This window comes from Populus trichocarpa, chromosome 19 (genome assembly GCF_000002775.5).
Source record: "Populus trichocarpa isolate Nisqually-1 chromosome 19, P.trichocarpa_v4.1, whole genome shotgun sequence".
NCBI classification, from domain to species: Eukaryota; Viridiplantae; Streptophyta; class Magnoliopsida; order Malpighiales; family Salicaceae; genus Populus; species Populus trichocarpa.
Window position 1 is genome coordinate 12,926,773 of NC_037303.2, and position 16,850 is coordinate 12,943,622.

The 16,850-nt window shown below is 32.4% G+C and overlaps 2 protein-coding genes across 2 annotated transcripts; both read left to right on the forward strand.

Annotated features, from left to right (window-relative positions):
- Positions 1–435: 435 nt before the first annotated feature.
- LOC7467463 (transcription factor TCP4) lies at positions 436–3,062 on the forward strand. Its single transcript, XM_002325547.4, has 2 exons — positions 436–2,633; positions 2,767–3,062. Exon 1 carries the CDS (start codon positions 1,554–1,556, stop codon positions 2,592–2,594), a length of 1,041 nt encoding a protein of 346 aa, XP_002325583.1. The 5' UTR covers positions 436–1,553; the 3' UTR covers positions 2,595–2,633; positions 2,767–3,062.
- Positions 3,063–10,738: 7,676 nt separating this feature from the next.
- Positions 10,739–11,828, forward strand: LOC7494602 (E3 ubiquitin-protein ligase ATL41). The gene has a single exon (XM_002325548.4). It carries the CDS (start codon positions 10,828–10,830, stop codon positions 11,602–11,604), a length of 777 nt encoding a protein of 258 aa, XP_002325584.4. The 5' UTR covers positions 10,739–10,827; the 3' UTR covers positions 11,605–11,828.
- Positions 11,829–16,850: the final 5,022 nt, after the last annotated feature.

The following is a 16,850-nucleotide window of genomic DNA, read 5'->3' on the forward strand; positions in this document are numbered from 1 at the left end:
GAACTTAGCCTCACTCCCTTGCATGTCAACCACTCATAGAAGCTTGCCAACTAGTGATTTTCAGAGCCTACGTATTTATGGCACCATTTCAAGTCCATAAACTAGGCCCCCACCTACAATTTGTGAAGAAAACTACTTAATTAGAAAAATTGATCCCTTTTGTCTTGTTTGCATCCTTGATTGTAGAAGACTTCATTACATTAGAAAACCTAGTCAATTTATACTATTTCAATACCCTTTTCTTGAGCTCTTTCCTTCTTCTTCTTTTTTCTCTAATTATTTGGAATTATGATTAAGAGACTACGAAGAGTGGAAAAGGATGTAAAGGGCAGTGTGTTTGGGGGAAAGATGTTTGTCCTCTCTTTTTTTCTGTGAGACCACACTTTATAAAGTACACACAGGAGAGAAACCAAAAAAGCTGTTAGATATCATTATCAAGGCTTGTAAAGCTGTGGGTAGGAGTGGTGGGTAATTGAGTCATCTCTTTATAATTCATGGCCCTAATTATACACAACATTTCTGATTAACAAGTCATTAAAAAAAAAGTAGGAACTAGCAGAGAGAGAGAGAGAGAGTTGGGTTTTAGGGATAGGTAACTAGATAGATAGATTTTTGATGTTACTGTTACATTAGTGTTGTGCGGAGCTGTGATGACAAAATATCTTCAATCTCCTTTCTGACCAAACTCTGCCACCCTTTTCAGAAGCATCAAACTAGGTCTCATAGGCCAAATTAGGATTTTGCTCTTCTATTTACTGCTGCCTAATTGTTCTCTCTACCTTCTTCCTTCCATCTGTAGTAAAGGGCAAAACTTATTTTGTGACTTCTCTCAATTCTTTCAAATTTTCAGTTTCAATATCTTTGGACTTCAATTTTCATCTTTTCTAGGGAGTATTTGCCCATGTTCTGCTTAATCTTGTTTTGTTTTGCTTGCAAAGTCTTGAGCTTGCTTAGAGAGAAACTCACCCCATTCTAGTCTATTTTTCCTCTGACATCTTACTCTCTCTAGAGATAGAGATAGATGAGTTGGTGATTTATTTACTAGAAAACTCCAAATCAAGTTTTTTGGGTAGGATTGTTTTCCTTGTGTTGTGTGGAATTTGGATTTAGTGGTGTTCTTGGGGCATGGTATCTGAGGAGTGCAATGGCAGGAGCTTTCGGGATCTGCAGCAATAGCAGGAGTATCGGCTTTATGATCTGTGGCAGCAGGAGGCAACAACAACACGAGAAGAATCAAGATTGAAAGGAAGCAAAGCAAGGAGTTTTGAGTGTCCCAGAAAACTTTTGAGAAATCAAGATTTTTAGGAGAGCAAAATCTGAAGATTAGGAATCTGGATTTCCAGAGAAATCAGCAGCATCCACAGAATCCTATCCTCCAAATCATACAACCAAGACCAGAAGAAACAGGAGAGAAAAGCTTAGGCACACAAAGCCTTTCCCAACATCCTCAACTTCTCCAAAACCAACAACAATATGGGGAAGCTATAAATTCCAATCAACCAGAAGCAGTCCCTAGCACAGAATCATTGGATTATGCAAAACATAGACAAAGAATGGGAATGAAGAGCACTGCAGGAGAAATTATTCAGGTCCAAGGTGGCCACATTGTTCGATCCACAGGGCGTAAAGATCGACACAGCAAGGTTTACACAGCCAAAGGTCCTAGGGACCGCAGGGTCAGGTTATCGGCTCATACTGCAATACAATTTTATGATGTTCAAGACCGGCTAGGCTATGATCGACCCAGCAAAGCTGTTGATTGGCTTATCAAGAAGGCAAAGTCTTCAATTGACAAGCTTGCTGAGCTACCGCCATGGCAACCAACTGCTAACAATGCTAATGCAAACTTGGAGGCAAACCAGAATGCTGGATCTAGTGAAATGACAATTGCAGAGGAACCAGAATCATCTGGCTATACTTTTCAGCTCCATAGGCAATTGACTGATCATAATCCAAGCAATGATTCATCTTTCCTTGCACCAACTATAGACCCTGATGCCATGAAATCTTTCTTCCCAACAAGCTCCACAAACTCATCAATGAACTTCCAAAGCTATCCTACTGTAATTTCAAGAACCACAAACCACACTGAAGATCTTGGCCTATCCCTTCACTCTTTCCAAGATCAAGGTCTACTTCATGGGCAGTCACAGGCAGACACAACCCATACTCCTTCAACTGATGATCAGACTCTTTTTGAAGGATCAGCTACAGTAGGGTTTGATGTTAATTTTCACAGAATGTTGGCTTGGAGCAATGATACAAATGCGGAGAATAGAGTTGCCGGGGGATTTACATTTAACCCCCCACCTTTGACACCACACCAAGCAATGCTAGCCCAAGCCTCAGCATTTTCCCAGAGGGGGCCCCTTCAGTCCAGTTTTCCGCATTCCATTCGTTCATGGAATGATCTTCATATGGCATCCACAGACCATCATAGAACACAGGAATTTCATCAATCTTCGATTTTTGGCAGCAGGTTTGTATCTGATGGATTGTCAGGTTTTAGCATTCCAGCCCGAATTCATGGCGGGGATGAGCAAAATGTTGTATCAGATAGACCATCCTCTTCTTCTCCAAATTCTCAGAATTGAAGATAGAGCTGAACATGCTGCTGCTCAAGCATGTTCAAGGTACTTGAGTTTCATTGGCTGAAGAAATGAGTTTCTTTTCATCATTAACAAATCATCATTCTTTCCTTACTAGTGAAATTTTGGAATTTTTCTTCAAGAACTCTACTAATTACTTATTACCCTTCTTCTCCAGGTTACTACTATGGAATCAACCAGGGAGAATGATGGTCAAACAGAAAAAGAAAGGAGCAGAGATTCCAGTGATTTCAGTTGAATGCTTTGGCCTATGAGAAGAAAACATCTGGTTGGATTCAACATTTTTTTTCTCCAAATATGTTTGATAGATTCTCCAGGCATTTTATATTAAAGCTTATTTATTTATTAAGTGGGCTCTTTCGGCTCAACTCTAATACTATGTTGACTGTCACCTGATCTTGATTTGCTGCTAGACTTGGATTCTTGAATTATCACTGTTGCTGTTTTATGTTATTTCTGAAAAGCCACAATATAATAATCTTCTTGCTCATGAGAACAGCACGCTAAGCACATACTTGATTACTATAATTTTTCATTTGTCCTTCACCTTTTCCCTTTTGGATTGCATTTCCTGCACCACAGAGGAATGCCACAGTTCATAACTAGTACTTCCCATATTTTAAGTCTCTATGAGATTGTGGTAACAGTGATGATTTAAAGTATTTTTTATTTAAAAATACATTAAAATAAAGTTTTTTTATTTTTTAAAAATTATTTTTGATATCAGTACATCAAAACAATCTAAAAACATAAAAAAAAATTCATTTTAAATAAAATAAAATCAAAATTTTTGAGAATGCAGTACAAACCACTCCAAAATCTTTATCTTCACTCAAAGGTAGGGAGACATTGCATGACTGAGTCAAAGCTGTTTTGTCTATTTTGTTGCCCCGTTTTATATAGGAAGTAATTCTGTTTTGTCATGTTGTCTGGATGTCTTGTTGAAGTGGACTTGAGCTTCGACAATTTTTCCCTATTTTTCTTTTTTGTCAGATTTTTATCCAATAACCAAGGCTCATGCAAAGTTCTCAAACTTCATCGGGTTAAATTTGGATATTTGACCATAATGCAAGGAGTTTCTGCTTGTTCCAATTCATTTCCTCTCTTCTCTCAATCCCTGCCTATCTTTGCCACTAGAATTCTGCTCTAGAAATTCCATATCCAAGTTCACTGTCTCATATATATATATAAGCACAGAAATGAACAAGAATGGTTTGGCATGGTATTGAGCCTCTAACGTAGAGTGTTTTTGGACTAAAGTATAGTAAAAATAATAATAAAATAACACAGAACAAAAAATATTTAAGAAAATAATACAATTTAAAAAGTCGTAAGTGACATATATGATTTGTGAGTCACAAATATCATGTCCACTCTTTCAAATTGCAAATTTGATAAACATAGCATTTAACACGGAGAGAAGAGATAGAGAAAAAAAAGGAAAGAAAAAAAATAAAAAGACTCGAAATCATACTGAAACTCTGATGATGACACCACTAGTACTGTTAGAAAGATCTTGACGAAACGAATCCAACGCCACTAGGAAAGGTCACCAACGATGACTGGAATAGGTCACATGAGCGGTACAAAAAAAATGAGCTCTAACATCTTTAGACGGCTCGTGTGACCCACTTCGTTCACTGTTTGTGATCTTTTTTGGTGTCATTAGATCATTATCATCGAGATCTTTTCAACGATACCAATTATGTCATAATCGAAGTTTTGATGTACTTATGATATCTCTTTATTTTTTTTTAACTTTTTTCTTTACCCTCTCTCTTCACAAATTACAAGGAGAGAGAAAAATACAAAGAAAGTAAAAAAAATAACCATGGAGACACACCAAAGCTTCAATGATGACACCATAAATTATTTGTGAAACGAAGTGGACCACACGAGTCGTCTAAAGATATCGGAGCTCACTTGTCTTTGGACCACTCGTGAGGAAAGCTCCGATCACCGTTAGCAACCTTTCTTGGTGTTGTTGAATTCTCCTTGATGTACTGATAATGTCATAATCGGAGTTTCGGTGTGACTTTAAGGTCTTTTTCTTCTTTTTTTCATATCTTCTCTTTCTTTATTACATGCTATATTTATCAAATTGCAATGTGAAAGAATCTCATATGAAATTTGGAGACTTGGGAATCACATATATTATTTGTAATTTTCTAAACTGTGTATTTATCTATATATTTTTTACATTGTGTTATTTTATTTTATATATATTACTATGCTAAAAAAAAAACAGAGAGAGAGAAAAGAACCTCCTCTAATGTACAGCAGAAGATTATAGTTTTATTTAAAAAGTGGGTCTGCCTGTTTTACCTGTATTCAGCAATGCTTCACGTGGGTAAAAGCAAATATAAGAATATAGCCTAGCCATAACGGCACGTCAGTCCTTAGACTGCAGGTAGGTCTGCTCTTCTCAGTGCAATGTATCACATCTCTAAATACATAGTTGAAAGTTACCACTTCAGGACTGGTCAAAATGAGGACATTTGAATACTTGTAAGAGCTAGGCATGCACTGTACATGTAGTTTGGTCATTATTCAATATTCGAATTATGCATCCTTTGCTTTTTCTTTTTCTTTTTCTTTTTCTTTGCTTCAGACACGTGAAAAATTTATAGTAATTATTGGTGAATATATCTAGATCATAAACAGCCTAAAAGGATCTATCCCCACAAAAGTTCAACTGTTTAGGGGATGTTCGTAATTTTTAATAATATTTATTTACCATTTTGCTGCAGGGCGTTTCACCCACATCCCCAAACCTATCAATCGTTCGAGGAACAAAATAAAAAATAAATTATAGAAAGATAGATGTTATTTTTTTATGAAATTTTATTTCTTAAATTTTTTGGTTGAATTAATTTTTTAACACGGTATCAGAGTTTTAATGATCAAGCGGTTACGAGTTCGAATCTTACCATTCATATTTATTTGATAAAAATTAAGCACAAGATAATGTGAATCTATGCAAGTTTCAAGCCTAAAGAGCTTTCCCTCGACAAATCTCACGGGCCCTGAAGTTAACGATCATGTAAGCTTCAAGTGGTTATCAATATTAGCAACCACAGGGTTTGAACTTGAGACCATAAGAAAAACAAACCTCTTAATCTCATGCTCTTACCACGGAGCCACCTATTAGATGGTTAGTTTATGTATTTTCTTAACCTTAGAAGTTGGGATGCAAATGATTTTAAGGGCTTTTACACTAACAAAAAACAATTTTCTTTTCTATTTTCAGCTTTGTTTACTTTTTTTAGTTTTATTTTTTCAAAAAGAACTAAAAATGTGTTCATCTATTGAGAATGGAGAAAAATAAGAAATATATCGAGATTGTAACTATTTTTTTGTTAAAAAAATCAAAATTATAATTTATAAGAGACATATCAATATTTTATATTTGTGATAATCTATTTATAGAATATTAATTTTCATTTATGTAAATTAAAGATTATCATGAAAAAGGTTATATTGTTAACTAAAATATGATAATATATATATATATATATATATAAAAGTTAATTTTAATCTTTTACAGTACTAAAAAGTGCATGTATATAAAAAGAATTATTATATTGTACATATGTTTTTATATAAAATATGATCATCGTTGGATAGTGGAGAAGCAGTCTGTATTATGAATTGAATTAAAAATTTGAGTCCCAACAATTTCTTTTTCAATTGAGGCCTTGTAATAAATGTGCCAGGCCTATAGCTAAAAGACAAGAACATAGGCTGAGGGAGGTTCTATGAAGCTACAACCCAGCCCAGTACCAGCAGATCTACCGACGACTTATGGCTTCCATGAAAATGAATGACAATTTCTTCGACTTCACCAAGTAATTACAGATTCAAGACCTTACTGTAATAACATGACCTGTTCCAAGATCCAAGATCAGAGAGGAGTCAAATGTTGGTTCGGATTACTTTAAATTAATATCATTTCAAGTTTTTTGTTAAGATTAAAATAATATCATTTTAAAACATAAATTTTTTATAAAAAAAAGAAATTAAGTCAGATCTCACTTGATTTTTGACAAGATTGATTTTATATTTTTTTTTAAAATGAAATAAGACAAAAAGAAAAAAGAGAGAGAGTACAGGAGTGACATATGAGGTGAGACCACAGCAAACGTTGTAGTATGTGCGTCCTGGATTCCTCACTGGATTATATGTCTTGTACTTCTCGACGTAAACAAAAATAAAAAATAAGTTTTAATGCTAATCATTCCTTACAATTTCCTAATCATTTATAATAAATCTTTCAAAGTTTATCATTTGGTTCATTCCCCCAAAATATTAAATTCATTATTTTATAAAGTGTTATACCAACATGTAACATGTTACACAACGTGAATCATGGATCGTGTTGTTATTAATTGCAACGAGAAATTATATATATATATATATACATGCAAATTTTAAGGTAAAAAAAACCAACTCGAAAAACTTTTAGTAGACTCAGCTAAGAAAATGACCCACCGTATTTAAATATATTTATACTTTGAATTTTATTTTTGTTTCACTTATTAGGTATATAAAAATCCTTAAATAACCCATAATATTTTTATCAATATTAATTTTGTATAAGAGATAATGTGTAAAAATCTTTTAAGGATTCATTATATTTTCATCCATATTAATACATATGTCAAGAATATTTTCTCTCATTAATATTTATATCATTGATATTTCTTATCAATATTAATATATATGTCAGAGATATTTTCTCTCTTTAATACTATCAAAATAATATTACATTTTAGTTTCTCTTATCTATAAAAAGATTTCTAGGCTATAAATAAACAATGAATTCTTTAAACAAAAGATTTGAAATTTTTATTTTCTACTGCATATTTATTTATAGAGTATTTTTCTATATTATTATTATATTTTATAATAATATTATAGAAAAATTTATTGTTTTTTTATATTTTTTTCAAAATTATTTTTTCTATTTATATTTAAATTAATAATCCCTTCTCTCTTTTATTTTGTTTATAGAGCTTCTTTTAAATGACAATTGTTTTTCAATTATTTTGTATGTATTTGATTTTTGAAAAGATTTTTCTGATTTATCTATATTTTTTTATCTTTTATATAGAAGAACTTTACTTCTAAAAATATTTTTTTTAGATAATATTTTTAATATGTACAATCTTACATAATATTTTTTTTTATTTTTTTATTTAATTTAATATGTATGTCTATTTTTATTATCGTTTGATTAAATAAAAAAATTATTTTAATAAAAAAATTTACAAATATAACCAGATAAATATCCGTCATATGAGATTAAATATCAAGTTTACACTTGTGTGTGTATTGTGTTTTGGGTCAAGTTTACTCTTGCATGAACCCATGACTACGTTAGAATAAAGAAACTCAAAACACACTCACAAGAATAAACATGACCCAAAACACACACACACTCATCACGGTATACCTTTGCTTTTATATGTTTTTTAAAATGTATTTATTTTGAAAAGATATCATATTAATTTTTATTAATGTTTTTTTATGACTTTAATATATTGTTGTGAAAAACAATTTAAAAAAAATTATTTTAATACATTTTTAAAAAATATTTTATACTACACGCACTAATATAGGTAATTAATTGAAGTTTCTCCTCATAAAGATCTTTTCCCATTTATACATACATCAAGATTAGATTATAATGATTTTAAGAATGCACCCTTTTTATATTCGAATACAATAATTTCTTACTAATGTTTATTTTATTATTTAAATTTTAAAAAAAAAAAACCCAATTGAAAGCACTCTCCTTCTAATTGACTTTGCGGACCAATCCTTCGAGTTTATCTACTAAAAAATCAAATAAATTTTATTATATAATGTTGAAGCTTTATAGTCGCTATTTCTATATTCGAGGGCTAGCTACTATAATTGACCGTTCACCAGAAGTCCATAATCTTCATTAATCAAACAAGACTTTCCATATGGTATTTTAGCACAAGTAAAAGGTATTTTAGGTGCTTATTCTTGAGTTCAAGTTCTTGTGTTTGTGACCAAAAAAAAAAAAAAAATTGAGAGAAAAAGGGTTCGATCGTAACTTAACATCCAATAGAACCTCGAAGGATTAACCCTGTCCAATAACATAGAATACCTTGGAGAATAAATAAACAAAAAAAAAAAAAACAAGACTTTTCCTTTTAGACCGTAGAGGGATTTAATGCTATCTTGGAGCAAGTATAAATTCAACAATTCTCGTCTGAAACGGCCTTTTATTCTACAAGGAATGAGAAACACTACGTGGATGATCATTCAAAGCATGAAGTCGTGTTTGTTGACTCTATGCTTAATAAAAAATTCTCCTAGTTGCATCCCAATGTTTACGCTACTTGTGAACGAGAATTAAATTAATCAAACAATAACAATTAATTAAATCCCATCTTAATTTTTAACACAAAATAAGAAGGTGATAATATTGTGGTTTTTTCTAGTTTGATGAGATTTATTAGTTGAAGAATGAAAAGATGATATATATACTTAACACAACACGAATTGAAAAATATATCAAATATATATATCAATTGATAAATCATTAAATTATTAATTGTGAATGTAAATTTGATCATTTTTTATTTCATATATTATTTTATTTATCTTGAAAGTATATTATGGTTTTTAAATATATATGATTGTCGTTATTATAAATGCATCATGTAAACATAATTAATTCTTGTAAATATAGTTAATTCATCTAACAGAGTAACAAATTTAAAGATAAATTACAATAATTTCTTTGAGATATTATAAAATTATTGAAACCATAAAAAAATAATTACAATTTAAAAAGAGTAAAATGAAATTTTTTTTTTCAAATACAAAACAGGATATTAATTAATAAAAATTAACGATGCAAAGGGCCAGACTTGCATGCCTGTTCTAAAATGAAAAAACCTAGGCTCACTTGCCTGGTTTTTTTATCAAAAAAAAAATGAATTACACATTATTTGTTAAAGATTGTTTTTTTTAAAAAAAAAATAGAACAAACGAAACAACTCATCCACTTGAATAGGTAATATGTCATCCTCTATTTTATTTTCTACTCAGCTCCAGTGACTTAAAAATTAAGGTTCCAGTTTTGAATTCTAAAAACCCAAATTATAACTTGTTTTCATCTAAAAACACTCTAGAAACATCTTAAACAATTCAATAAACTCATTTCTAATCCCAAAACATCCTAAAATCATTAAAAAAGAGAAAATTTCAAACCAAATCATGAACACCTTTATGAAGCTCAATCTATTTTTTTTTAAGATAAAATCACCTCAATTGAACTTATTAATTTTTTTATGGCCAAAATGTGACCGACTATATATTTTCTATCACTTTCTATTTTGATAACTTGATGTGTGCCCCCTCAACATAATCACATTAAGTGGTTTATCCAAAATTTAATCTCATAAGACGTGTTTAGATTAGTCTTAGCAAAACTAAATCTATGTGCACAACAAGCTTCTTCTCTGTCGGCCAGTAATTGTATCAATTACTTATTTTATTCCTATATATGTCCCTCTGAGATCGATTTCTTCATGTTCTGTCCCCTTCACTCTCTTTTATTTTTTGGTTAATGATGAATAATTGATTTAACATCACCAACTAATGACCACCTAAAGCAAGATACTTCCTAACCCTAAAAAAAATTAAAAATTAGATAAAATATAATATCTACTTGAAGTCTTTGAAGAATTCATATAGATCCCAACCCGAATCGTTTTGCTTGAGAACTATATGTTAATCTTCAGCAATATTAAAAAGTATTTGTTCATCAATTTTTCTTTTGAGTCCTTCAATTTATCTCTTGAATTAACCACTTCAAGACCTTATTTAATCTATACCATTTTTCCTAAACATCATTATCTCCACGTAATCTTCAGATAAATTAATCAAGAAAAAAAATTCTTAGCCCAAAAGGCAAAAGCAAGAAAAATTAAGAAAGAAGAAAACTTGGAAGTCAACATTCAACAATCAAAGTCAAATCCCTTGAAATTGTCTTTGTACATATATCTTTATCTTCTGTATGTTTTGGAAATTTCCAAGGAAACCCAATTGTCCACGCAATATTCAACAAAGAAAATCAATGAATATGAAATTATCACCATAAAATATTGCTCTCCTAATACAAAATCGCACACATAACCCTTCCCCTCTATTCTACCAAAGACACAAGGAGCTAGCCATGGGAGATAATCAGGTTCCTGATCCTACCGTTCCTGCCTGGCGCCCCTTCCAACCCAGTTCACGCGACAATAGCCTCCCAGGCTTTAATCATAATACTAATTATGATTTAAACAGCAAGATTATGCTCACTGCAATTCTATCATTATCCTTTGTTGTTGTGCTTGTTATAGTTCTTCATATTTATGCAAGATGTGCTCTAAGGCGTCATCAAGCCCGTCGCCGCGCTGTCATGAATAGCCTAGGGCTAACTAATGCTAGTGTCAACTCCGGGGAGCCACCCAAGAGGGGGCTTGATCCGACAGTCATAGCCTCACTCCCCATATTTGTTTACCAGCAAACTGAAGGCCAAACTGAGGATGATTTGATAGAGTGTGCTGTTTGCTTAAGCATGCTTGAGGATCAAGAAATGGCTAGGATTTTACCGAATTGTAAGCACAAATTTCATGCTGAGTGCATCGATAAATGGTTAAGCTCCCATTCTACCTGTCCTATTTGTCGGACCGAGGCTGAGCCAATGATCCAGCCCGAGCCACGTGAAGGTCCGGCTGGTGGTACTGCACACACAGCTCCAATGTTGGAGCCTATGAATTCTACATCGGTATGTGATGAGGGCACATCATCATCGGTTGGTGGAAATCAACCATCTCCAAAAGTCGTCGGTTCGGGTTCACGGTTGAGCTCGTTTCGAAGGATGCTTAGTCGTGAACGATCATCAAGGAGAATCCAACCTGAGGTTCAAGATCAAGAGGGTTTTCAAGATTTAGAGAGACAATGATTTTAGGTAATATATAGAATGCGTTTATTTTATATACATATCCAATTCCAGCTGGTTTACATTTTTTGGGTGAAAATTTTGATGTTTTTCTGATTAAAATCGGTACATAATACAGATGATGATATCAAATTTCATATGTATTTAATTTCCTTGGCTCCCATCTCTAGATTTATGAGGTGAAGATCATGCATATGTGCAGAAATGTTACCCGTGACTTTTTTTTATGTTTCAGAAGTTTTATTTTTTAAAATGATAATCGAGCGCAATATTATTAATGAAAGCTAAAAATAAGAGTTTAGTAGTTTTTGAGAAACAAAAGAATATAACTAAAATTAAAGTAAAGATTCCAAGAGTTAAAAGTTTCGGAAGTCTTGTATTATTGATTTAATTAATGTTAAATTATTTAGATATGCACACCAAAAAACAATACACAACCAAGTCTTGTTACTAGAATTAATAGTTTTAGTGAAGGAAATTTTTGTTGGTATTTATATTAATAGTTTATCGGTATGTATGTTACAGATGAACTCATGGAAGGAAACATTCTATTAGAAAAATTGTTGTCAGTAATTTATGAATTTTCAGTGAGTTCATAGATAATAAATATATCGATGGATTCACAGACGGAAAAAATACGTCAAAAAAACTTACATGCTTTATTTCATTGGTATATCTATCGGTAAATATAACATATCAACGATATAATATCATCTGTAATTTTGTTGGTGCGTTAACAATAATAGTGATATTTGCAGTAATTATTTTTCAACTCTCTTGAATATATCAAAGGAGTTGTCCCGTTAGTAACCTCATTAGTAATATTTTAAAAACATATGTTAAACAAAAGTATAAAAATAATTAAAATCAAATAAATTAGTATAAAAATCAAATATTTATGACAAACTTAAACATTTATACGTTCAAATATAATAAAACTAAAATAGAGACGATGTTGTACCGGAGGAAGAGGAAGATGTTGGTCCTCGTTGGGACCGTGGAGCCAATTAGGGGGTTCACATGAACTACCCATATGTGATCTCATCTCCATTACCAATCAGTAAAGAATCAGCAATGAGTCGTTCATATTTATCATTAAGATGGGTTGTTTGATCTTGTACTCGTTGGTCTAACATCGCCGCAAACTTCAGAGTTAGAATACTCAGAATCGATTGCGAACATTCAATGGTCGAAGCACTACAGGTCGTCCGCAAGTTCTCAGTCGTAGTGTTAGAGAGTTCGTACACCCGATTTCTATTGAGTTCACCATACGATCCTACCTTTAATCATAAATCTAGATCGATATTCAGATGGGTTGAAAGATCGTCCTCGTGTCTATCCTTTAATTGGGTGTTATATGTATCTTGAAAAGTAAAAAAATAAATTCATCAAATTCAAGAAAATAATAACTTAAGAACAAAATGATTGAAAACCAATATACCACAAAGTGCTGAGCTCAGTTACCAACGAATAAAAAAATTAAACAATTCCTATTTTTTTTATAAAAAAAAAACTCAGTAGCATCTATGCAACAACCGATAATTTAGTGTGATTTGTGTAACCATCCTATTATGGTTCATCAGAATCTTTCAAAAGATCAAAAAACATGGTCGCATCTGCATTAAGTTCTTTATCTATGAATGGACATTGACCGGTATGACCATGATTCATTCTCATCGCATTCATAACCATATTCCTATAAGGATTATTATTGTCATCTACAACTCCATGCACGTTGCTAGAACTAGAAGTTGACCTAACCATCATTTCTATTATGGTATTGTAAGGAACATATGGTTTTCCATGTGCATACCAACACGGGTATTTCTCCATGAGTCTTTTTTGTAAAAAATGTCTCATTACAACATCTTGATCGAGAAACTTTTCTCGGATTAGACAGTGTATAATTGATAAAATCCTAAACCCCATTACAATAATTCATCCTCCGCGACTCTTGGGGTGAATCCTTATACATCTATGAACGATCATCCATTACTTATATCAAACCTGTATAAAAAATAATGATGACAACATGTATTAATTAACTACGTTAACTAAATAATTTGCAAAAATATTAATTTAGCTCAAATTTATTCAATCTATTTTAATAGTACTCTTGATTAATTATCAATTATTTGCATAAATTCAAATTTCTATATATTTATCAAAATTTCAACTCGGCAATAAAATTGATAAAATATAAAATGGAACCATTAAATAAAACATTATATATTTCATCACAAAACACCCAAGTCAAAAATTCGACATAAGTTTCATCAATCTACAAATAAATACAATTTTACAAAATCTAAAACAAACCCTAACTTCTACGAATCTTAAATTCATACAACAAATTTGTATGAGAAAAAACTATCAAATAAGTAAACACCCAAACAAAAAACATTTACTACAAAAAATATGCAAAAAAAAACATTTTAAAATTGAGTTCATATAAAAAAAAGAGTAGATTTGCTTACTTAAAGTGGAGAATTCTCAATAAAATTTGAATCAAAACACGGATGCTGACAAACTGAGTGTTGTGGTGACCATATTTGTTGTGGGAGGTTGAATTGTGTTAAGAATGGGGAGAAGGTGGCTGTTTGTTGCAAAAAAGAAATGCACAAGGAAGAAGAAGAAATTGGGGAAGGGGGAGGAGGGTCGAAACTATGTCGGTCATTATGTCAATAAAAATGCTATGTCACCGTATGATTTACTTTTTTGAATTTCATTGTAAGACCCTCTGGCATTCCCTCGATATATACCGAAGTAATTTTTTTGTCGGTGTTTACCGATGGATACAGTGATAAAAAATTATATCGGTAAAGGTCATCGTAATATACTAATAAGTTTTTCCGTTAGTGTTTCTGTTTGTATTTGTTAATTTTCTAGTAGTGTATTATACGAGTCTATTTATTTTACATTTCAAACGAGCTTATAGTATTAAACATTTATTTATACAGTCTACTGTTGTGGACTCTTGATGTTTGGTAACCTAAGAAGATAACGGGCGCAGGTAATAATGTAGAGGTATATTAGGTGCCTGCCATGTGAACCAACCTCTCAAGTCTCAATGAACAATATATTTAGCAGCCACGATGGACTCAAGATTTTGATTCTTTTATATTGATGACCATAAACAAATACTATTAAGGAGTAAAACCCAATGCTGCATTAATGCTGATCTCTTCATATTTCTTGTTCGGAAATTGTAGTCACACCGATGGTAAACTAAACGATTAATTAAAAATGGAAGCTGTTGCACTTGAGGGTCTAGCTGCTGTGGTCAACCGTGTGACTTGTTCCGCTCCCGTCCCGGGTTCGACCCTCTATGTGCACGCCTGTCACCCCCGCGGTGCCTTACCTGCTCCTGGGCTTGCAGGATGTCCAGTGGGCCGTGGGGAATAGTCGTGGTGCGCGTAAGCTGGCCCGGACACCCCACGTAAATCAAAAAAAAAAAAATGGAAGCTGTTCTCTGTTATATCCACTCCCGTGTGGGTCTGGATCTCTAGGGAAATGTTCGAAATTAAAAATATATTAATTTGATTTTTAAAAAAATTATATGTATTTTGAAAACACAATTTTAAATACAAAAACAAATTATTAGTATAAAGGGTGTTAATTCTAAAAACAAAAGATTGGAAGAAATTTGACCCATCTTTTTTTTTTACCCATCTTTTTTTTTATTAACGTGGTGTTCGGGTTAGTTTGTGCGCACCTCGACTAATCTTATGGGTCCTGAAGTTAATGACCATGTAAACCTCCAGTGACCATCATATTAGCAACCACAGTGTTCGAACCTGAGATCACAGGGGGAGCAAACCCCTTGATCTCAAGTTCTTACCACTGGACCACCTACTAGCTTGCGCGTACCCAGATATTTTTTACCCATCTTTGATCTAACGGGTTAGTGGCCAAAACGTTCTTAGCAAGTTAATACAATTTTTTGTTTAATTAGTACTGTTTAAACCACACAGAGAAATTAGATGCCATAATCCAACTGCCCTTCTATGAAGGCATTTGGTCAATAAGTTGTGATGAAATAATTGTCAAATTTCCGAGGCATTTTTTTTTTTTAATTTCACACTAGTATTCGATTGATACAACGAATTGTCAAAACTCTGAGGTGTAAACCTACGAAATTTGACTTTAATTTAGGTGGGCGTGGAAGCCTATGAATGACGCGATTTGTAACTTTATTTCCTTTTTATATATATATATGTCAATTCAAAGCAGCTAGCACTTTATTTTATGGATGATCCTAGCGAAGTAGCAATTTGTTGTTTAATTAAAACCTAAACGGAGTACACATGAGGAACCTATCACAGCTCGAGCCCTCCTACTTTGACTTGATTAACATTCATAATCATTTTTCTCAATTCTTAACCTAGCTAGCATATCAAGGGTGGCGGTGGTTTTGAAGAAACTTGGAGCTCCAAGCGCAACCATCCCCTTTTGTTTAATGAAAATTCTGGACTCCATGGAAATCAAAAAAAGGCAAAACTAGATGACAAAGTCCCAGAAGTCAATGTCTAGGTGGTGGCACTGTACAAATCGTGGAATGTAAGGCCTAGGAGTTTTTGACTTCCCTTGTGAATCTAGATGATGGAAAGTCAGGTGGCTCCGTTCTTTTGTCAAAGCCGGTGAGGGAAGTTTCCTGGGTCCAGCCATATTGGTTGTTGACGAGAGGGGAGGAAAAATACAACAGCCTTGGCGTTAGATAGAAGGCAGACGCCGTGGGTTGCAAGGGGGAAAAGGAAGAAATACCATAGTCCTAGCAATGTCTCAAGTGACGCTAATAGGGTTTATGAAGGAAAAACAAGCTATTGGATTGATTTCAAACTTTGATGTTAATTACAGGGGGGTGTAATTTTAACTCGTACTTTATCATATATTTTTAACCTAAATTCTCAAGTAATTAGGTAAGGTTTAAAAAATAATTCTATGTTACTCTTAAACATAATTTCTCAAGTTAGAATTCCTTGGATTTAAAATTGGTATAGACCTAACCTATTACTTTATGTTTAATTATTAAATTAATTAGAAAATAATAGGGTTAGTTAGGTACCGTTTTAGGATTAATCTTATATTATTCTTTAAGATGTATTGATATCAATTATTAAAGATGGCTCATGGCAGTATAATTTTTAAACCTACCGTGATGATCAATCTCATCCAATAATCGGGTCATGGGTTTTGATAGGTCACCGAGTCAATTTCAAATTCTTTTTATAAAGCAAAACAATATTATT